Source organism: Moschus berezovskii, chromosome 27 (assembly GCF_049115385.1).
Source record: "Moschus berezovskii isolate FMDL1 chromosome 27, NW_MosBer_1.0, whole genome shotgun sequence".
NCBI classification, from domain to species: domain Eukaryota; kingdom Metazoa; phylum Chordata; class Mammalia; order Artiodactyla; family Moschidae; genus Moschus; species Moschus berezovskii.
In genome coordinates this window covers 6,650,724-6,673,726 of record NC_142486.1, presented here as the reverse complement: position 1 = coordinate 6,673,726, position 23,003 = coordinate 6,650,724, and the positions used below count along the sequence as shown (strand labels likewise).

Below are 23,003 nucleotides of genomic sequence, written 5' to 3'. Positions count from 1 at the left end.
ACTTCCATTCTGGCGGTCGATGGATGTGAAGGACAGGGAGGCACACTCGGTAACTGCTGTCTGATCCCTGTGTTTGACAGGGAGGACAGAGGTTGAGTGAATTAGAAGGACCGGAGATCTTCCTTCTTCCTGCTCAGGACTCAGAGGGGAGGCTCAGGGACTCCTGGAGGGACTTCGGAGAGCAGGTCAGAGGGGGTAGGTTTGGCCAGTAGGTGGACATTCCTAGAACCTGGATACCTCCCAGCCTGGCAGGGGCCACCCTGGAGTCAGAGACGCAGCAGGTCAGGTAGAGCCCACAAACCAGAAAACAAGCAGAGACCAGTGATGGGCACAGCCACCCTGACCTGCGCCCTCACACCTCCTTCACACACAACTTCGGGGGTTCTGCTGGGCCAGATCACCTGCTGGCTCCCTCCCATGGAACGTGAGCCTGGAAGATGCAGAACCCTGCCCAGAGGGCCCCCCTGTCCTACAGAGGCAGGAGTGGCCCAGGACGAGGACGGGGGAACCACAGGTGATGAGAGGGCCGATCACCCTGTGCCTGAAATGTCTCCAAGGACTCCGGGTAGCATCTTCGCAGTTACAGCAGGGAGGGCCATAGTATCTGATTCCCTCCCCTACCTGGGTGTTGATTGTTCCCCACACACATGAACCATCTGAGAAAAGGTTCACATTTTTCAAAAGAATTTATTAAGAAACAGGAAACAAAAAGATATAAAGTACACAATCAAAGGAATGAAAGAGCTTACAACACAGCTTCTTCAGGCCAGTGGCAACTAAGAGATATTTGCTGGGCTGACACCAAGGGTACGGAGGCCCCAATTCTACTTTCAATCCCATTTCTCTTGGCTGCTAACCCAACCAGCTCGAAGCTTTCTCCGAAGAGAAGTCAGATTTTCTTCCAAAACCTCCCCAAACTACTTCCCAACTGCCTTTACGGCCCTTCTCTGCCTGGTCCAAGGTTCCTCACCTAGGCTTCGGATGAGGTCAGCCAGACCCTGCTGAGCTTTCTCCACTCTTCCAGTCACTCTAAATCTATTTCTGTTCCCATCTGGATTCATTTAATTAAACTACATTCATGAACTAGTTGGGCTGGCCTGATCTGCTGCCTTTGGTCAAGTTACCTATTTTTCTAAGCCTACATCTGAACTTGATCCTTCTCCTGTGGGGAACAACTTTTTGAGCAGTGTCTCTGGCAGCTCCCTGCCCCAGTTAGTCCAAGGCTACTTTCTCCCCCAGACAGAACTCGGCACCCCTGTCCAACCTCCCACTTAACTTCCAGGTGGCTCTAGTTCTCACCCATCTGGGTGGTAGTTTTGTCGCTTAGTTGTGTCTTGACTCCTGAGGCCTCATGGACTGTAGCCCACCAGGCTCCTTTGTCCATGGGATTCTCCGGGCAAGAATACTGGAGTGGGTTGCTGTTGCCTTCTCCAGGGGAATCTTCCTGACCCAGGAAGCGAACTCTTCACCGCTGAGCCACCAGGGAAGCTCAGGAGAGATGATCAAAGTACCTTGATATTGGCACGCACTTACTACATCCTGCCCAGCTCAGGTCACCAACCTCATCAACTTCCTTGGGAGATTTCTGACTTCTCTCTTGGACATCGGCCCCACTGGAATATTATCTCTGTAGATTATTCTATGAATGGCTTTATAGATACAGTAATAAGACTACTAAAAAGGAGAGCGACTCCCTCCCAAACTGTTATCTTCTCTAACTTACAAAAATAAAAAAGCAAAAACTGGGCTACTCTTGCCATTTCTTCTACGTGTTAGTACACAGGTTAGTATAGCCTGATTCTCAGCTGGCTTTTAGGAGCAGAACTGAGCCTTAGCAAGCTGGCCACTGGTCCCTTCTATGCCTACAGTCACTTGAGTCTTAGCAAATGGCTTCTTCAAATAAACGCCGAAAAGCAGAACTGAAGAGTCTCCTCCAATAGAGAAGCAGGTAACAGCTCTTTCCAGACATTCGCGAGCCTTTCCCTCACAATACATGCCTACCACATCCCCTTTCAGGCTTACCCTGACAGAAAAGCATTAACTCAGGACTATGAATACAAGTCGGTTAAAATTCTTCCTAACCAAGACCTTCAGTTTGAGCTTTAGGGTGTACAAAATTCTTCTCCACGCCTCCCAGCCAGTCCTCACGATAACTCTGTGAGGTGGGCACGGTGGATATGATGATGCGGATTTTACTGATGTAGAAACAGGTCCAGAGAGGATAGGGAGCTTGACCAATATCACACAGCTGTTTAGCTGGAAGACAGTGAAAGGGAAAGTCGCTCAGTTGTGTCCGACTCTTTGCAACCCCATGGACTATATAGGCCATGGAATTCTCCAGGCCAGAATCCTGGAGTGGGGAGCCTTTCCCTTCTCCAGGGGATCTTCCCAACCCAGGTATTGAACCCGGGTCTCCCGCATCGCGGGCGGGTTCTTTACCAGCTGAGCCACAGGGGAAGCCAGCACTCAACTCAGATCTCCGCTGCCCCACTCATTTTCCTTTCTCAGGCACAAAAATACGAAAGAGGTTTTCAACTCCCTTTTTCTCTCCCTAAATGGCATCCTCCTTTTGTACACAATCTGTGAAGTCCCAAACAGGAAAAGGAATGATGGATCAAGTTAACTGCCACAGTCCAACGCGGGGGTGTGTGTGTGGGAGATGTCATATCTTTCATGAAGTTCCTGATTTCTTAACATCTGTAGTCAAACCAAGAACTCTTTCTCCCAGTGCTGGGTGGTGCTCTCGGCACCAGGATTTGTTAGGATTCCCAGGTCACAGTTGGGAGGCTGGGGATTTTCCTTTCAATGTTATACTTCCCTTCCATTTCACATTTCCCCAGTGCTATGTGCCTTCCCACCTCACCGAGCCCTTCACCGGGAAAACGCAGGACTTCTGTCAATCGTCCCGCGCCTGACTTCCCAGGACTCTCGCTTCACCTTTAGAGCATCTGTGGGGTTCTCTTCCTGTATCTAGGTGGCATCTCCCCTCTGAAGTTCTCTATCCCCACCTCCTGGCTGCAGCCATTCCACCAGCCCAGCTCTCCGCACGCAGTTCCCAAGCGGCTCTGCAAAACTGTTGTTCTAACCTGAAGGTATTTATCCCTTAAGAGGCCAGACACATAAGCAGGACACCCCGATTTCATCTCTTTTGTGACTCAGAGCTGAGTCACGCTCCTGGAGGCTCAGACTAGGCTGAGTCCACAGTGCCCCCTACTGGAGATCTCCCACAAGCCAAGGTTTTGGACACCATGGTGGGTCCCATTGTTTACTAGACACCAATTCACTCCACAGATGTTTACTGAGCAGTCACGGTGCTGACTCTGTAGAGGTCTGCAAAGAAGACAGACACAGTCTCCCCACTCGTGCAACTCATCCTATACCACCTGGTTCTGCAAGACCACAACTCGGTTTCCCATTGGTCTGAATGAGGACACTCCACAATGATAGATCATCCATGGGGACCGCCTGACCACTGCAAACCTTCCCAGGGCAGATTCCATGGTCAATCACCAAACAGGCCCCTGATCTGCTGGCCTTTCCTCCCTGCTGGGCCCAGACCCATGGGATTCTCCCCCTCGCTTCTGCCCTACCCCTACCCCCGCCAGAACAGTCTCATTTATTCTGACATTCATTTGCAAATCCAGGAGTTATTCTTGAATATTACCTATAGAGGTGTATTTTTCTGCAGTAAACAGTTAAGCATATGTTATTTAATAGATAATCGTAACTGAAGCAGAAATGTGCATATATGAATAACAGCATGAAGTAACTCAAAAGGAACCCAACCTCCCCTGTCACTATTTACACATTTTGAACCTGTCTACTCAGTAAACTATTCAGACATGCTGTTACCTTGTTGCTGCATTGATGTGATCAGAAATCCAAAAGCTTTTTTCTTTTTTTGCTTATGATATGATTGCATCACAGAACATCATACTCATCTAAATAGTTCTCATAGTTGTCATACATGAAGGCAGTAACTCATTGTCCTGCTAGACCACAATCAACTTGGCTATTCCTTCCAGAGCTGAGCTGTTTCCTGTCAATGACTATAATATACAGCGTGGTCACAAATACCTATCTGCAAATCCTTTTTCAATTCTTTTCCCAGAATGTATTCCCCAATGTGAAGTAACTTCATCTTACAATCATTTCTTTGACTCCTGTCAAGTCCTGCCAAACCGATCTCCAGGAAGCTGCATTCATCATGCCAGAAGCCTATTTCCCCATGATATAGTTTCAAAAGTATTTTTTTTATGAATGCAAATGGTTGATTTTATTTTACATTTTATGTGTCCTGGCCTGTGTGGATTCCCTTCTGGGGACCCAACTTATTTGGTCCTTTGACCAAGTAGATCTCTTTAAATCTCTTTATACTCTGGAGACTCAGCTCTCAGATCAACGCTCTGTAATTTCCTCCCCTCATCGATTTTTCCTTTAATCTTCATTATTATTTGCTGTGCACACATCTCAAAATTTTATATAATTGAATCCATCCACTCGACATTGATTATTTCCCCCTTCACTTCATGAAACAAGTCAATGACCTCCCTGGAAAGATTTTCTTTTCCCTCCACCTAACGTCCTGTACTTTGCATCTGGACTTGTCCAAAATCTCTCTGGTTCCCATGACCTCTCATGGGCCATGATCCTTACATCAAGATTCCCTTTGGTCATCTCTCAACAGCCCCTGGCTAACCTCAGTTCCACCACTGCCACGGCCCATGCAAAGGGCCTGTGGTCACGGCTCACTTCTGACACAACCCCTCCGTGCGATTTCCACTCCTCTGCCCATCTTAGCCCCACTCCTGACTTCTCAGGTCTTCCAACTGATTTGGCCCCTGAGTTACACACCTGGCCTCTAGGATTAGGTGTGTTCCCACCCATAATAGCAATACAGACAAATGCCTTTAACACCTTAGTTCAGCCAGAATTTCTCAAAAGGAATTGTGCTGGAAAACTAAGAAGGGGCTAAAAATAAACTCCAGGAAGTATTAAGACATCAAAACAGAAGAGACATTATATTCTACAGAGGTCTGACCTCAGGCTGGCTTGGAGGTGAGGTGTGGGGGAAGCTGGGGGGTAAGCCCCAGGGTGTCCCCTTCTCTCATACTAGGAACCCTGTGTTTAGACTCCAGCCCTACCAGGCTCCGTTTTCTAACAGCACATTCTCTTCACGGGCTTTAAGGTAAACATCCATTGCCCTGGGCTAGTGTCTGTACTTGGTTCCCCACAAAGCCCACCCCGTTCTTCACTGGGGGATGCCACTATCAGAGAACGAGCCTCAATTTCCTGGCTGTGGCTGAAGGCAATGAATGACCTCAGCCCTCCCATCTCTGCGGTGAAAGATGCCATTGACTGCCGGGTTCAAAATCTCAGGCCCCTGCTAACCTAGCCTGTCCCCTTCCAGTTGGAGAAGAATAGGTTCTCAGCTCTCTTCCGCAAAGTACATAACCGACATACCCTGACCCCTTCTTGGCTCCAAGGACAATCTCTACCCACCTCCCCAAGCCTCCCTGGGCCACCCCATCAGGAATGGTTTTGAAGAAGAATGCAAATCAGAACTAGTTTACATATCTTGGAAACCTAGACTCTATAGTAGCGGCAGTGGCAGTCACTGCCCGCCCCCCACCCCCCAGTTCAAAAGCAAGAGGCGTTAATGCCCAGCACCTCTCCAACCCCTCCTCCCCTGCTTCTGAGAATTATGGTCATGCCACCCCTGCTTGGTCCCTATCCCTGCACCTGCAGAGGGGTTTGGCACTTCACATTGTGAAAAGCTGTCAACCCATGCCCTCTGAGAAAATGCCCTTGGCCACTACATCTTCTGAGCAACCCTGCCTGCCTTCTCCCCACTTCATTTCCTTCCCCCCACCACCCAGTCCCTCCCCAGTCCCAGCCCTTTAACTGTCAAGAGGGCGGACCCGAAAGACATGGACGGTCCCATTACTGAGGGACACGACCAGGTACCTGCCGTCCACCATGGTGGTCACCCGAGGCTTTTCCAGGCCGTGATAGGCCGTCAGGAAGTCGCCAAGCAGTGAGCCCTTCGGATCGAGGATCACCACCTTGTTGACCTCGCGAAGGGTCAGAAAGATGTAGCCTTCCTTATCCACGGACACGGAGCCCGGCTGGCAGCCATGCAGGCCGGGTCCCCGGTACTCCCCAACCACCTGACCCAGCCCATCACAGACCACCAAGCTATTCTGCTGCCAATCTGACCCTACAAAATGGCCCTGGGGGCTGGTGGTCAGGAACACCAGCGCCCGCAGGCCCCGGTTGGCCTTGCCCCCGGGGATGAACCGCGTGGCCAGGCTGCCTTCCATGTTGTACACCTCCACGTGGCCGGACACACTGACTGCCACCCGGTCCCCACTCGGCATGGCGGCCACGGCGTGGCTGGCCTGGCAGAGGCTCAGCGCCCGGCGCCACTGCACCTCACCGCTGTGGTTGATGAGATAGAGCCGCGCGGCCGCTGAGAAGGCCACGGAGTCCTGCAGGGCAGCCACGCTGCATGGGGAGCAGCCCTCGGGCACGGGCACCACGCCCCTATAGTCGCCATTGAGGGAGAAGCGCTTCAGGGCCCTGTTCTGCTCATCCGCCACCAGGATCTCCCGGGAGCCAAAGGGACAAAGCCCAGTGATCCGGGGGGCACGCTTGTCCCCCCGCATCCACGTGGGGAAGCTGCAGAAAAAGATGGGCCTGGGGAGGAGGCCAGAGCCCTCCAGGTTTGGCCCGGGGGCAGGGCTGGGCTCCCGGGAGATGGACTTGAGCCTGCCTTTGAACTTCCGCTTCTTATTGGATCTGCCGCCCCTCGAGGACTGTGGTCCTCCATCTTCTTGGGGTGTCTGGGCTCTGCCCTCTTTGGGGGTCTTGGCTCCATCTTCCTGGGGAGTCTCAGCTCTCTCCGCCTTGAGGGGCGGGGCTTCATCTTCTTGGGGTGTCTGCGCTCTGTCCTGATCTGGGGTCTGAACGCCATCCCTGCTCTGGGGTTGGGCTGCATCACCTCCCTGGCTTCGGGCTCCATCCTTCACACTGTCCTTCTGCAGCTGCTGCTCCTCAAAGGAGAGCCTCAGCAGGTGGCAGTTCTTGTCGAGGAGCCCAGGATACAGTTCCAGCTGGGGTAGCCGGCAGGGAGCGGGCCCAGGCATCCAGGGACAGCCCTGCAGCTGCCGAAGCCGCTGGGCGATAGCCCCCTCCAGCGAGAGGATCTCAGCCTCACGCCCCAGGCTAAGCACCCGACGGGCAAAGGCAGCCGCCTCCCTGGCCACCTGCTCCCGGCCCTCCAGCTCCCCCAGCCGCTCCCGAGCAGCCTCCTCGGCAGCCTCCACGTGGGCCCGCAGCTGCCCAAGCACCTCCTGCTTCTGTGCCAGGAGGGCCCTGAGGACCCCCTCAGCCGCCTCCTCAACCTGTGTGACCACCTTGGCCACCTGCTCCCGCAGCCGGGCCAAGGCTTCCTTTTCGGCCAGCCGGGTGGCCTCCAGCTCGGCCAGGTTGTTGTCCACACCGGCCAGCAGCTCCTCGAGGCCTGGCCTCCGGGCGCGCACAGCCTCAGCTAGGGGCAGGCAGGGGTGGTCCAGGTGGGGGTCCAGGCGACACTCTCGGCACAGCAGCTGGGAGCACGGCTGGCACAGGAAGCGCAGGGCCTCCCCCGGGTGCTGGGGACACTGGGCCGCCTGGCGCTCCCGGGCCTCCTCGTCGTACCACCCCGCCCTGTAGCCCACCAGGTCCACTACCCGGTGGCTGTGGGTCTGCCGGGTGCACCGGTGCCCGTCGGCACAGGCCTGGCACAGGTCGTCGGCGCAGTCCAGGCAGCGGGCAGTGGCTGGCCCCCCGGCGCTGGTGCCCCCCATCAGGGGGCACAGGGCACAGGACGGCTTCCCTGCCCGCAGATCGCCGCCGGCCCGGGCCTTCACCAAATCTAGGAGTCCATTGACGAAGAAATTGGTCTTGAAGGCGGCCACGCCCGTGGGAGGCACGGGCACAGACTCACGGCACTCGGGGCATCGGAGGCGGCCGCCCTCGGCCAGCTGTGCCAGGCAGTCCTGGCAGTAGGTGTGCAGGCAAGGCAGCGTTTTGGGCACCCGCAGTTGCTCCAGGCAGATTTTACAGGCCAGGAAGTCGCTGCTCAGGGCCTCCAGGAGGGAGGGTGAGGAGCCCTGGGAAACCATTCTGCAAGCAAGAGGGCGAGGTCAGAGGTCAGAGGGCACTCCTGAAGTGGCCGCCCTCTGCCCTCCCACCTCTCCCCCATACTCAAGAGCCCCACCAGGTCTGGGGTCTCACCTGAATGGCCGCGAATTTTCTTGCTGTGTCTGGAGATAAAGAACCGCCTCCCTCCTCCGTACAGACTTTCAGAAATCTGAAAAAGTAAAGGCTGCCTTCGCGTGTCAAGCCCTGGGAGATCCAAAGAGACCAGGAGGCCCGGCCTTAGAGAGCCCATGGGTAACGATGGGTGCCCCTCCCTGCCTGCCCCGCCGCTGACAGGCCTTGTGGCACATGGCATGAGAGTCCGGTGTGAACAGACCCTGGGGACCCTGCTGGGTGTGACCTGCCGGGTGGGGGGTAGGGCAGGGAGGACACAGCTGAGGGTCCAGGTGGGCAGAGTCCCCTTGACTCCTGGCAGGTGGGGCGGAACAACGGGCGTCAATTGCTGGGGCCCCAAGTCCCGGGGCCCCCTCCCCCCCAGCAGCATCACAGGAGCTGGGGGGCCCCCACTTCCTGCCCCGACTGCCCCCGCAATGGGCTCTGAAGAAGTCAGAGGGGCGGCTGAGCGGAAGGGGCTGCCAAGCTCTTTCCTTCCAGCTTCTCGGACTCCGGGTCCGGGTCCCGGCTCCCCCAGCCCTTTTCTTTCCGCCCGTCTGGCTGCTGGAGGCCTCCTCCTCTCCGAGGAGCCTCTGGAGGGTCGGAGTCACGTGAGGATCCGTCTGTGAATGCCCCCAGCATCCGGCACAGTGGCCAGTGAAATACTTGATAAAGAAACTTGGGGCGGTTCCCCCAAACTTCCAGAAAGTAGGGGCGCGCGGGGGGGGCGGCGGGCAGCGCTGGGAGTGGGGAGGTGGCCTTCCCAGGGAGACCTCAGCTCCCTGGCCCCGGAGAGAGGGGCCTCCCCCCGGCTCCCGCCCTCTGGCTCTCCGTCCCCCTCCCCTCCCTTCCCCCACCCCGCCAGCCGCCCCCCAAGCCCCTTCCTTACCTAGCTTGGGCTCCAGGGCCCAGAGCTGGGGGACCCCCCGCCCCGCCCCGCCCCTCGGAGGCCCTGATGCGGCTGTTGCCGGGCTCCTGAAAGAGAAACAAAACTGAAACTAATTGTACTTCTGCAACTTCCGTCCCAGGCCCGGGACACGGACAGGAACGGCCGCAGGCCCCGCCCCCTTCCCTCCCCAGCCTGGACCTCTTCCTCGGGGGGCCCTCCCCCGCCGGCGGGGCACAGTCCCCGCCCGCAGGCTCCCGGGCTTCGTGGGGGCCGGGTCAGCTTTCGCGGCTGGAGTCTCCGAGGTCGGCCTGTCCGTTTGAGCCTGGAGATTCGCTCAGCCTGCTAAGTGTGTCTGTCGCAAGGGCAGGGCAGCTGCCTGAGGATGTATCCTCTGAGGGAAGAAATGAGAGATCGTAGGTGATTCTCGGAGACGCAGGGTAACCAGAGCCCCGGCCTCAGGCCAGGCTTCCAGGGCTGCCGCCTATTTGCAAATCCAGCCCTAGGTGAGGCCCTTCTACCACAATTCTCTGCTGAGATTCGGGAGGGCGTCCTGGAGGAGGTGTCCCTTGGGATGAATCAGAAGAGTGCAAAGGGGTCGGGGATGGTCAGAGAAGAAGGCAGGGAAGGGTATTCCAGGAATTGGGAACAGTGAGTTCGTGGGCCCAGAGGAATGACATACCACATACTCTGCTGGGGCTCTCAAGTAATTCAGGATGGTTTGTGGGAAAACTTATGGTTGCTAGGGGGAAGGATGGGGGAAGAGATAGGGAGTTTGGGCACGGGCATGTATACACTGCCATGTTTAAAGTGGATAACCAACAAATCCTACTGTATAGCATAGGGACTCCATGTTCTGTGGCAGCCTGGATTGGAGGGGAGTTTAGGAGAGATTAGATACATGTATATGGGCTTCCCAGGTGGAGCAGTAGTAAAGAATCCACCTGCCAGTGCTGGAGATGCAGGTTCTATCTTCAAGGGAGGATCACCTGGAGTAGGAAATGGCAACCCACTCCAGTACTCTTGCTTGGAGAATTCCATGGACAAAGGAGCCTGGCGGGCCACAACCCATGGGGTCACAAAGAATCGGACATGGCTGAGCACGCATGCACAGATGCGTGTATATTTATGGCTGAGTCCCTTTGCAGTCCACCTGAAGTTATCACAACATTACTAATCGATTGTACCCCAATACAAAATTTAAAAAGTTAAAAATTAAAAAGGAACGATGTGTGGGAAAGGGACATGTCAGTAGTAGCAGATGATGTCACCGAGGAGGCAGCAGCTGGATCACAGAGTCTTACGTTCTACATGACAGAGTCCGAGATTTATCCCCGAAGCCAAAAGAAGCCACTGAAGGATATTTCCCCCAACACCTTCTGGAAATTATGAAGCACAAAGGAGTTGAAAGAATCGCAACAAACACTCCCATGTCTGTCCCCTAGTTTCTGCGGTTAACACCTTGCCATAGTTGATTCATCACACAGCGACCCAGATAGTCATCCATTTATTCACAGGGATGGGATTTCAGGAAGAAACACAACGGGTGAGAACTCACTCTGGCATCAGCCGCGAGAACAGAGGGGAGCTTGTTTTCCAGGTGGAAAGCAGAGGGGTCTGAGCTGACACAGCGCCACTAGGGGCAGGGTGGGGGTGGAGGAGGGGAGCCTCGGGTGTGAGCAAGCTGGTGCAGGTGACAACAGCTTGGGTCTTGTAATTGGCCCTGCAAGGGAGATGACAGAGGAGAGTAGGAAGTCCTTCGGGTTCTGCAGGTCTGGAGGTCAGCACAGAGGGTTCGGCAGGTGATAACCCAGGCTTGTGACTTTTCCGGACTTCTCCAGCGAATCCGTGGTTTTGATGAAGTTCGCCCAACAGAGTCCAAAGTGAGAAGAGCAGGGCTGAGATGGCACTAGGAAAACAGGTTCAAGGGCAAGTCGGGGAAGGGCCTGGGGCGAGAAGAGGCTGAGGGGTACTTCCAGAGACGTAGGTGGCAATCCAAGAGAGAGAAGGTCCCACGAGCCTTGGCTGGAGGATGCTGCACCTCCAGAAGGGGTAGGCGGTCATCGCGGCCGAACGCTGCAGACTGGATGGTCAGCCATGATGAGCACAGAAAAACGTACTGACCACGTGTGTCCCCAAGTGTGTGTACACACCTGCACACGCATACAGACCCCGTGTGTGCTTGTCTGTGCGCAGTCAAGGAAGATTTTCTGGATGGCTACCTAGTGACTCAGTGGTAAAGTATAGGAGATATGGGTTCGATCCCTGGGTCTGGAAGATCCCCCAGAGGAGAGCATGGCAACCCACTCCAGTATTTTTGCCTGGTAAATCCCATGGACAGAGGAGCCTGGTGGGCTACAGTCCATGGGGTTGCAGAAGAGTTGGACATGACTTAGCAACTAAACAACAGCAACAGCTGCTAGACTGTTATATATATATATGTGCAATATACAAAGATCAACAAGATAATTTTCCCACCCATGGGCAGTTTATATTCCCTGGTGATCCAGTGGTTAGGACTCTGTGCTTCCACTGCAGGGGCCATGGGTCCGATCTTCGGTTGGGTAACTAAGATCCTGCATACCCCTGGAGTGGATTGCCATTTCCTTCTCCAGGAGATCTTCCCAACCCAGGGATCAAACCCACATCTCCTTCATTGGCAGGTGAGTTCTTTACCCCTAAGGCACCAAACATAGCCTAATTCAATCCTCACAGGAACCTCATAAGGTAGGTAGCATTCTTGCCCCCATTTTACAGATGAGGAAACTGAGTAATACAAAGTGCTGTGGCAACACAGAGGGAAAGTTTGATTTCTCCTGGAATGGCAGAGATGGTGGTGGTGGTTGTATGGGAATCAGGAAGGCTTCGTGAAAGAAGCAGCATTATAATGATTGCCCTTCCCTCACCCCAAACATTGAACAATTGTTTAAAGTGCCTACAGTGTGCAGCCGACCCCAGGAAATTGGTTTCTTCTGCTTGAAATCAGGCATCCAAATCAAGGGATAACTCAGCTTACAACCGAGTGGTTAAGTGTTACCATGGAGACCTGGGGAGAAGGAGGAGTTCCTGCCAGATGCTGGGGGTTCCTCAAGAAGCCTCTGCTGCTGGGTGTTCTGATAAGATGGGAGTGCGGGTGGGTGGAGGGATGTGGCGGGAGATGGGAGCATGCAGGCAGAACAAGCTTCACAATTTCTTGTTGAGAATCCTCAAAGACCTTAAGGTAACGGGGAGCCATTATAGAAATTTTATTAGGCAAGTGTGGACTTTGTTCTGCAGGCACTTGGGGGTGAGATTAATTTATACAAATATGCATAATTTAAAATAAAATTTAAAAGACTCATATCATACGTCTCTCTCCATGTAAGTATATTTTAGACAACTGTGTATATAGTTGTATTTATAGTGTACATGCACTTTTTGCCTACTTGTCAATCACAACACACACGCGTCTCGCGGTTGGGAAATTCTCCTGAAGTATTTTGTTGATTCTCTCCCCTCTGCTTTCTCTGTTTTCCCATCTGGAACTTCCATCATTCAGATGTTGCATCTCCCAGATGGTCTTCTAATTTTAAGTTTAATCTTATTTTTTCTCTTTTTTTGTACTGCTTCCTGGGAGGTTTCCTCTAACTTAAACTTTCAGTCCCTGTGTTTTTCCCACTCTGCTGCCACAATGCTCACTCATGAGTCCCTTTCACCGCTTCCTTCCCTGAGGCTGTGACTGATGGTACCGTTGCTGTCGCTGCAGTGGCTGGTGGCGCTGTGTGTGATGCGTGTGTGTGAGAGAGCTTTCTTCGTCTTGCACCGTGTCTGTTACTTCCAAGTTGTGGTTTCCTTCCCCCCTCTTTCCCTTCCTTCCTCCTTCTTTAGGCGACTCTAGTATTTATTGCTTTATGGTTTCTTTTGTTTATTTTTTTAAATTGCTTTATATTTTTAAATTAGCTTTCTGAGGTATAATTTACGTACAATGAAAATCATCTATTTCCTTGGAGAGCTCAATGAGTCTTGCCAATGTATACAGTTAAATGATTACCAACACAATTACACTATACAATAGTACAATATAAAAATAAGGAAACTGACATTGGCACGATGCTGTGGACTTGACTGCACACCTTATTCAGATTTCATCAGTTTTAACATGTACTCAAGTGTGTGTGTATATGTTGTGTATGTGTGGGCTCAGTTGCTTAGTCATGTCCAACTCTTTATGACCTCAAGGACTGTAGCCTGCCAGGCTCCTCTGTCCATGGAATTTTCCAGGCAAGAATACTGGATTGGGTTACCATTTCTTATTCCAAGGGATCTTCCCAACCCAGGGATAAAGCCCCCATCTCTTGGGTCTCCTGCATTGGCAAGTGAATTCTTTACCACTGCACCACCTGGGGAGCCCCCTGTTATTGTGTATTGCTGCTGCTGCTAAGTCACTTCAGTCGTGTCCGACTCTGTGTGACCCCATAGACGGAAGCCCACCAGGCTCCCCCGTCCTTGGGATTCTCCAGGCAAGAACACCGGAGCGGTTGCCATTTCCTTCTCCAATGTGTGAAAGTGAGAAGTGAAAGTGAAGTTGCTCAGTCGTGTCCGACCCTTAGCTACCCCACGGACTGCAGCCTACCAGGCTGCTCCATCCATGGGATTTTCTAAGCAAGAGTACTGGAGTGGCTTGCCCTTGCCTTCTCCGAGTATCGTGTATTAGTTCTATGCAATTTTATCACAAGCATGACCACCATGCAACCACCACAATAATCAAGACACAGAACTGTCCCATTAACACAAAGAAACTGTGTTCCTTCTGTACTGCCTTCTCTCGTGTTATAAATATTTTTACTGGGGCTTCCCTGATGGTCCAGTGATTAAGAATCCACCTTCCAATGCAGAGGGCACAGGTTCTATCCCTAGTCAGGGAACTAAGAGCCCACATTTAGTGGGGTAACTAAACCCAGGGGTTCCAACTAGAGAACCCAATTAGAGAAGCCCGTGCATGCTGCAACAAAGACCCAGATCAGCCAAAATATATATATATATAAGGTGTAACTGATAAATTCTTTAAAATATTCCTGTTGTATTATTTTAATTCCACTGTTTCTATCTTTCTAAGCTCATTTCTTAGTGATTGCTCTAGGAACTACAATATGCATCTGTAACTTATAAGAAACTATTTCAGATCTATAATGAGTTAAATCCAATAAAATATAGCAATGTGGTTCTATTTCTTCCCCTTTTTTATTCTACTTTTGTCAAATCTATTACATCTATGTGTATTAAAAACCCAACAATACAGCCTTATAATAATTATTTAAACAGCTTCATTTTTAAAAGACAGTAAGGGAAGGAAAGATATAAATCAGTGTTTTGATTTACCCACACATTTACCATTTCCTGTACTTTTCTTTCCTGAGATTAAACCTACCATCCAGGGTCCTTCCTTATCAATCTGAAGGACTTCCTTCTGTAAAACAGTTTGGCTAGCAACGACTTCTGTTTGTATTTATCTGAGGATGTCTTTATTTTTGTTATTAAATTTTAAATGAGAAATTTATTTAAACAACATGTTTAACTCAAAGAGAAAATTTTCCTTAAAAGGAGTTTATCACTGAAGACACATTACCATACATGTAACAGCTACATACTTTAAAAAGTTATAAAATGGCCCTTGATTTTTATAATGACAAACGAAAAACACTCAAATTCTCCAAACGAGTTATGAGGATTTTATTATTTTTTGTTGTTGTTGAATAGCAAAAGCTAATAACCTTCTGAAATATGAAGATGCCTCCCCTGGTTTTTACTTTCCGTCAGCTCCCCTCAGTTTTCCAGAGGAAACTGACATGCAGGTCTCACAGGACATTGCTGTTCAGTCGCTAAGTCGGGTCCAACTCTTTGTGACCCCAAGCTTCCCTCTCCTTCGCAATCTCTCCAAGTTTCCTCAGATTCATGACCATTGAGTCCGTGATGCTATCTAACCATCTCATCTCATGGAATACTTAGCAATATTACATCCAATGATACAGTCAAGTATCATTAAAAAGAACCATTACATTCTGGAAGTAGTTATGCTTCCAAAATAGTTTTAAATGAAATTATTGGATAATAGTCACTGAAAAGTAAAATTATAGAGGCGGACCTCACCTGGGGCCCTGCGACAACATGGACTGGCTGTCTGCTTTAGGTTTGTGTGCATCCTAAACCCATCAGGCTGGAGGTGTCCACTTTCTCTGAGAAGCATGACTGATGCTTATCTCTTGCTCCAAAGGAATCCTACCTCCCGCTGTCCAAGCAAGTCAGGTGGCAGTCTCCAAATGCCTGCTCATGCTCACCTTCTGCATGTCAAGCTGCCAATGCAGTCCCAGTTTTCTTGTTGGTGTGAGTCTTGGAGTCACTCAGTCTTATAGCAACCAAAGTTGCTCCGAGTCATTCAAACTCCATCTTATCTCTGATCAGCCAGCCATCATAGCCCGGCACAAAAGACCCTGGGATCAGATGCCCAGTGACAGCAAAACCTGCCTGGCAACCCAGGTTGATAGTCGGTTCCTTTTACCTTTCACACTCCTCGACTTCAGTAATACTGTTTTTAATCTTTTTTTTTTTTAAAGTCCCAGTCTCACAGTGGTAAAGAAGACTGCTCCTTGATAGTGAGAACCTTGTAAAATGTCAGCAGCATCTCTGAGAAAGAACTTCACTTCCACTCATAGGCGCTGCAGGTGACATGTGTAAAGGGACTTTCTTGGCCTTGATCCTAGACTTAGAAGAAAAGGGCAAATAATCAAGACTTTTAAAGGTCCAAGCCAAGATTCTTTTAGAACATTTGCACATAAAAGGGTAAGCTTTTCATCTTAGTTTGTGCAATACCGCATACCTGAAGTGATTGGCTGGCTTAAACGTTCACCTCTTGCTGCACCTGTGCAAACAGTCAGGCCAAAATTCAAGGAGGCACCTATGACTATTCTGACTTTTCAAACTGTTGATCACTCCTTTCTCAAAACTGGCTCTGCTCTAGACTGCTCCTCCCCTCTGGGACCGCGCCCCTTCTCGGGGAGGGAGTGGGGTGGTCCAATCGGGTCTCTGAGAGCCAGGGCGAGCCTTAGGCTCCCCGCCCCATCCATTCTGAGCTGTCGTTCCCGCTTATGCCCACCTGGAGGAGCTCTATCCCCGCTGAAGCTGCATTCTGGAACACGGTCCGTTGCCTTGCGGAGTGTACAATCCACCTCTCCTTGTTTCTTTCTGGGCTTTGCTTGTGCCTGTCAACCTGTGGGCTGCCCTTGCCAATCATCAGAGGCCCTTGCCCTGTTACTCTTATACACCCGCCTCCTGCATACTCCCTCTTATACTAGAATGTCTCTCTCAAAGGTTCCTTTCTCAGGTGCAAAATCTAAAAAAACCTCTCAAATGTCATTAATTAATATACATGACATTTTAATAATTACAATGAATGCAAAAATATATCAAGAACAAATTATCAAAAATTGAAGTCAAGAAGGAATCAGTATTACTGATTTCTTTCCTTTGGTTTCAGGTTTCAATCTGGCTCAGCCGAGCATGGCTGGGTTTTGCCCCCCACCACTTAGTCAAGGATATGGCTTCTGTTTTTGCCTCTCCCCTGCAGAACCACCTTTCTTCTTGCCCCTTTAGCATATTTAGCATATTTCCTGTCTTAAAACAAAAGAAAACCAGTCCCCCGCCTGACCTCGCCTGCCCTACCATTCTCTGTCTTGTTTTCCTTTTTCTCTGGAACTGACTACAATTGGGCTTTTGTTCTCAACGCTCCCTGGGAAGCGGCTCTGGTCAAGGTCACCAACGACCTTCACCTCGTCTGTGCTCTTCTTATTCCGTGTCTGGCAGAGGAGATCCATGCTTCTTGAAACTTTCCTCTTGGCATGTCGGCCTCCTGGATCCCTGGCTGTCTTCCTACTCCCTTCCCCACGTCTGCTCTGGATTATCCTATCTTCCTGACCCTAAACGTCAGAGGCATTTGCAACCATTCCCTCACACTGCCCAGGGCAAAGGGAGAAGAGTCATAAATCTCAGTATTTAAAGCCTTTTAATGGTTAGCTCAATCATTCAAGAGATTCAGACAAATAGCTGTCATTCACCATTCCAAGTGTGAGAATGTGGTAAGATCCAGGAAAAGTACCTAGTGGAAAAACAATTGGAGAATGCCCACCCAGTGTTCCCATCAATGAGATCTATGTGACCCCTTGCGATGTGATTTAGACAGAGAAATATATATTGGATCTTTGTCCACAGTTTGGGGGACAGAGCTCCTAAAATCTTTGGAATTTCCTAAGTGATTAGAGCCTTGAAAGTAAGTGTCTTTTGTTAGGTTCCAGAGATGACTTTTGGACCCTACCTAAGGTTGCGGGTTAGTTACCTGAAGAACCAACCAGGTGGTTAAAGGGTTGAAACTTTCAGTCGCACCTCCCTGACCTCCAGGGAGGGGAAAGGGGCTGGAGGTTGAATCAACTGTCAATGGCAGTGATTCAATCAATGATGCCTACGTAATGGAACTTCCATAAAAACCCCAAAGGACATGGTTTGGAGAACTTCCAAGTTGGTGAACCAGAACTCTTCCACATGCTGCTGTGCCAGCCCCAAACTTCATGGGAACAGAAGCTCCTTTATTCAGGAACTTGTACTGTGTATCTCTTCATTTGACTGTTGATCCATATCTTTTATTATCATTTGTAATAAACTGGTAATCTATTGAATAAATGTTTCCTGAGTTCCTTGAGCTACTCTAGCAAGTTAATTGAACCTAAGGAGGAAGTCATGGGAACCTCTGATTTATACCTATTTGATGAGAAGTTAGATGACAACCTGGACTTGGGATTAGCATCCGAAGTGGAGGGCAGCCTTGTGGGGAGTGAACACTTTACCTGCAGAATCAGACACTCTCTGTCGCCAGGGAGACAGTGTCAGAATTGAATTGAATAGTAAGACACCCAGTTCGTGTCAAAGAATTTCTTGTTGATATGAGGAAAACTCAACACACATACCTAGGAGGCTGATGATCAAAACCTTTACTCCTTAGAAGAAAAGGCTTAAACTCCCTTGAGGGACTTCAAAGAAGATTTGAATAAAAGGCAAAATATACTATCCTCATGGATATGATGACTTAGCACTGCATAGATGACAGTTCTCCCCAAACTAATCTATTCAATGTAACCCTAACTTTATATGGCAGAATGAAGTCCTCATATGGTTAAGAAAATGTTGAACAGGAGGGCTCATTCTACCAGTTTTAAAAAAAATGTTTTATAAAACAGAAGTTAAAAAACAACAGCCAACACCACACTGATACTTGTGCTGGCAAGGGAACAGAAGTGAGAAGTCAGAATTAGATCTGTGTGAATGCAGCTACTTGGCATATGGAAGATATGACACCACAAATCGATAGGGGAATTGACTGTTGGCAGATGCCACTGGGAACACCGTTTCACCAAATGGAGCAAAAATCAAGCTGGATCCTGTGCTCACTGAATAACTGTCTCCCAAAAATGTCCATGGGCTTCCCTGGTGGCTCAGATGGTAAAGAATCTGCCTGCCATGCAGGAGACCTGGGTTTGATCCCTGGGTCAGGAAGATCCCCTGGAGAAGGGAGTGGCAATCCACTCCAATATTCTTGCCTGGAGTGTTCCATAGACAGAGGAGCCTGGTGGCCTAAAGTCCATGGGGTTGCAAAGCCTCGGACACAGCTGAACGACTAACACCTTCACTTTCACTTCAAAGTTGTCCACATCCTAATTCCCAGAACCTGTGACAATGTTATTTTCCATGGCAGATGGGATTTTGTAGAAGTGATTAAATTGTAAAAGGGGGAGATTATCTTGGAGAAGGGAAAGGCTACCCTCTCCAGTATTCTGGCCTGGAGAATTCCATGGACTGGATAATCCATGGGGTCGCAAAGAGTCAGACACGAGTGAGCAACTTTCACTTCACTTCTTATCTTGGGTCCAGTCTAATCACATGATTCCTTCAAAGTGGAAAACCTTACCTGTGGTCGGAGAGAGAGAGAGAAGCGTAGCATCAGTTTTTCTTTTTTCTTTTGGAATTGAGGAAAGGGCCACAGGCTAAGGAATGCAGTTGGCCTCTAGAAATTGGAAAATGCAAGAAAATAGATTCTCCTTAAAATCTTTAGAAGAGAACAGCCCTGCTAATACTTAGATTATAGCCCCCAAAAAAACTCATTTTGGACTTTTGACTACCAGAACTATAAAATAATAAATGTGCATGGTTTTTAAGTCACTAAATTTATGGTAATTTGTTACAATAGCAAAGGGAAACTAATGCAGACCTCTGACTCACCATATACAGAAGTGAACTCCCCATGGGTCCAAACCTAAATGTAAAAAATGAAATGACAAAACTAACAGAAGATTGTGCAGGAAAGTATCTTTGAGATTTTTGTTTAGGAGAAGACTTTTTGAACTGGAGCTTCAAAACACAAACCACATATAGGAGAAAAAAATTTTTTTCTGTTCTACAAAGGGCATTGTAGAGACAATTAAGATACAGGTGTCCAGCTGGAAAAAAACACCTGCAATATGTCAAATTGATGTAGGATTCATAAGCAATAAGCTCCTGCAAATCAATTTTAAAATGCAAGCAATCCGAAGAAAAATAGGCAAAGATTATGAGAGTGGGAGGCCCCCGATGGTGATTCCGATCCTCACCCAAGTGTGAGAACAGTTGCAAGAGAAGAGCCACGCTGTGGATTGAATTGAGCCCCCCCACCCCATCGTTATTTGGACTCCAACCTAAGTTCCACTACCCCAGCATGTGACTTTATTTGGAAATAGGGCCTTGCAGATATAGTTAGTTAAACTGAGATGAAGTTACGGTGGAGTCCACTGGGCCCTCATCTAATAGGACTGGTGCCCTTATACAAAGGGGAAATTTGGATGCACACAAGGAGAATGCCATCTGAAGATGAAGGCAGAAGGGGTGATGCTTCTGCAAGCCTAGAAATGCCAAGATTGCCAGCCAACCATCAGAAACCAGGAGAGAGGCAGGGAACAGATCCTTCCCCAAGGCCCACAGAAGAAACCAACTCGGCTGACACCTCGATCTTGACACCACTTCTGAACTCCAGAATTGCTGCAGAATGCATTTCTGTGTGTGAGCTGCCCACGTTGTGGTGCTCTGTTATGGCAGCCCTGGGAAACAAGTACAGGGGAGTTAGCCTCTCCTTGGAGTGTGTGTGGGGAGGCATCTTGATCTGGTGCCTGGTGATGAGTCTTGGGGGGATTAACCAGGCTGAGGGAGGGGCTGTTCCCAAGAAGAGCATCAGGCTTCCTGGGCTCAGCCTGCTCTTCAAGTTTAAGAGGGGAGGAAGGCACAGGAAAGGCTTGGTTGCTCTAGCATCAAATCAGGCGTCCCTGACTTATTGGACCAAATCCCAGACCTGGATATTCTCAGCATCAGTCTCTGCAGTACAGACAGCCCCATTCCAGTAAGGGAGGAAGATGAGGAGAAAACAGCTGAGTATCTGTACCTTCCTCCCCTTCCTCCCCACCTCGGAAGCTCAGCCCTGGGCATGAAAGAGCCAGCAGCTGAAGAAGACTCTTGAGAGTTCCTTGGACAGTAAGGAGATCAAACCAGTCAATCCTAAAGGAAATCAACCCTGAATGTACATTGGAAGGACTGGTGCTGTAGCTGAAGCTCCAATACTTTGTCCACCTGATGTGAAAAGCCAACTAACTCATTGGAAAAGACCCTGATGCTGTGAAAGATTGAGGGCAGGAGGAGAAGGGGGTGACAGAGGATGAGATGGATGGATGGCATTACCGACTCAATGGACATGAGCTTGAGCAAACTCCAGGAGATAGTGAAGGACAGGGAAGCCTGGCGTGCTGCAGAGTCAGACACGACTGAAGGACTGAACAACAGCAGGAAACAGGGAGGGAGGGAGAGGGCAGAGTCAGCAGCCTGCCGTTTTATCTTGCAAACCAGAGCTGCCGGGGTTCCTGCAGCCGCAGCACAAGAGCCTCGTGACCGCCCCCAAAATCAACGCTGGTGATCTCTGCTCTGAACACACACAGGGGTCTCCAAGGGTGGGATCTGAGGCTGGGGGGTTGCTGATGGTGGGTTGTCAGCCTTTAACTTGGCCAGGAGTGACCCCTCCACCAGGGCCCAGTGAGAGGGTGCTGTGGGTACCCCGGCTCTGCCCACTGTCCTCCTACTCCGTCCTGGCTTCCCCACCACCATGCCCACACATCCCCACTCCTCGCCTTCAGCCTGATCGCTGCTTTTGAGTCACCCTCACTCCCACAACTGGGCATGGGGCTTGTTTTCTCTGAATTTCCTGCTCCATACACTTCTCTGGGCCCCAGTTGCTCCTGACCTTAGCAAACCCCAGCCCTTGGGGCTCCACCTTGGTGCTGGCTGACCTGTCCTCCCCACCCCCACCCCGCACTGCCTCCCTGCCCTTGGCTCTCTCCAGGAGGCACTGAGCTAATCAGGCTGATTATCGCCCAGGTCCAATTTCACTTTTCTTGGCTACGACGCGCAGTAAATTTCCTCAGCCGCCAGGCTCCCCTGCGAGCCCTGCCTCTTGTCAGGCAGCCCGACTTTAGGAAGCCGCCAGCTCCCCGCCTGCCGCCTGCCATATCATCACAGATGAATCAGGCTTGCCCAACCCGGGGGTGTAATCTAAACGCCATCGACAGTCACATCACCCTCAGCAGCAAAACACAACTGTCACGTCTTCCCGGGTCTAGTAAAATCTCTGGGGTTCTAAATGCCCAGACCCTTGCTATTAATCTAAAGATTATACTGTAATCTTTTAGAGCTGGATTTTAGAGGATGCTTTGGAAAATCTCCCTCGTCTCTACACATTTTGAGAGTGGGCTAGTGGTATTAGTCTTAGTTTAACATCAGGAGATAGTCCTTGAACCTCCAGGTTTATTTTATACTTCATTCCCAGGGTCTCTGAGTATCTGAAAGTGATCTGGAAAGATCCAGAGGAGAGGGAAGAAGATGAGGCTGTTTACTTATCCTGAAACCCCAGCCCCCGCTGTGATGAAAGAAGAAGCTCTTCTGACCATTCCTTCTTTTCCAGTGAGGGCAATCTTGGCTGTGAGAGGGAAGGAAGTACAAGTTCCCTGTACTTGCATGGCCTGAATTGGTTCTAGGGCTTCAAACATGGTGCTTTCTGTAGGAAGGGAGATACCTATGTATGACGCGAGATACCTATGTATGACGCGAGATACCTATGTATGACGCGATTAGAGAACAAATAAGAATTCTGGTTTGTCACGTTGACACAAGCCCAGAAGGAGGCTGAAGAAGGATGGATGAATGCGGCAGGAGATGCTTTTAAAGACTTTGTGGAGATGAGTCTTGATTCAATTAAATTTAACAAGCATTAATGGCATCTTCTGTGAACATGGCACTGTGCTGGGCATTGTGGGAGCAGAGAGGGGAACAAAGACACGACCTCACCCTGAGGGGACAGACGTAAGGGAAAACTGTGAATGTGATGTAAGAAGTGTGTATAGCAGTGTTAGGGAGTGCCGTGGATTGAAAACTTGTGCACCCCCTGCCCCAACCCCCAATGTGATGGTTTTTGGAGATGGGGCCTTTGGGAGGTGGAGTGAGATGAGGTCATGAGGGCAGGGCCTTGGCCCGGTGGGATTAGAGCTCTTAGAAGAAGAGTTACCAGACAGCTTGCTTATTTGCCCCCTCCCCCACCTCTGGTGTGGGCATCACAGAAAAAGTGGTCATGTGAGCATATGGCAAGCAAGGGGCCTTCTGCAAGCCAGGAAGAGAGCCTTCACCAGAAAGCGATCTTGTTAGCCGCTTGGTCTTGGACTTCCAGCCTCCA

General features: G+C 50.2%; 1 protein-coding gene and 1 long non-coding RNA gene across 5 annotated transcripts; both read right to left on the bottom strand.

The window, feature by feature from the left end:
- Window positions 1-671: 671 nt before the first annotated feature.
- Window positions 672-9,312, bottom strand: TRIM56 (tripartite motif containing 56). Of its 4 annotated transcripts, none has more exons than XM_055410136.2 (3): window positions 9,188-9,312; window positions 8,281-8,356; window positions 672-8,169 (listed from the first exon to the last, which is right to left on the bottom strand). In XM_055410136.2, exon 3 carries the CDS (start codon window positions 8,166-8,168, stop codon window positions 5,901-5,903), a length of 2,268 nt encoding a protein of 755 aa, XP_055266111.1. In that variant the 5' UTR covers window position 8,169; window positions 8,281-8,356; window positions 9,188-9,312; the 3' UTR covers window positions 672-5,900. The 4 variants fall into 4 exon arrangements, with proteins under 4 accessions (XP_055266111.1, XP_055266110.1, XP_055266112.1 ...); XM_055410135.2 differs by having other exon boundaries at window positions 8,281-8,391; window positions 9,188-9,280; XM_055410137.2 differs by having other exon boundaries at window positions 8,281-8,371; window positions 9,188-9,252.
- A 1,425-nt stretch (window positions 9,313-10,737) lies between these two features.
- Window positions 10,738-21,062, bottom strand: LOC148773624 (uncharacterized). Its single transcript, XR_016036659.1, has 3 exons — window positions 20,966-21,062; window positions 19,173-19,268; window positions 10,738-11,267 (listed from the first exon to the last, which is right to left on the bottom strand). It is a non-coding gene; the product is annotated as an uncharacterized LOC148773624 (long non-coding RNA).
- Window positions 21,063-23,003: the final 1,941 nt, after the last annotated feature.

Bases quoted from the DNA above. Each gene is read 5' to 3' on its own strand.
- TRIM56 (XM_055410136.2), bottom strand. From the start codon at position 8,168: ATGGTTTCCCAGGGCTCCTCACCCTCCCTCCTGGAGGCCCTGAGCAGC.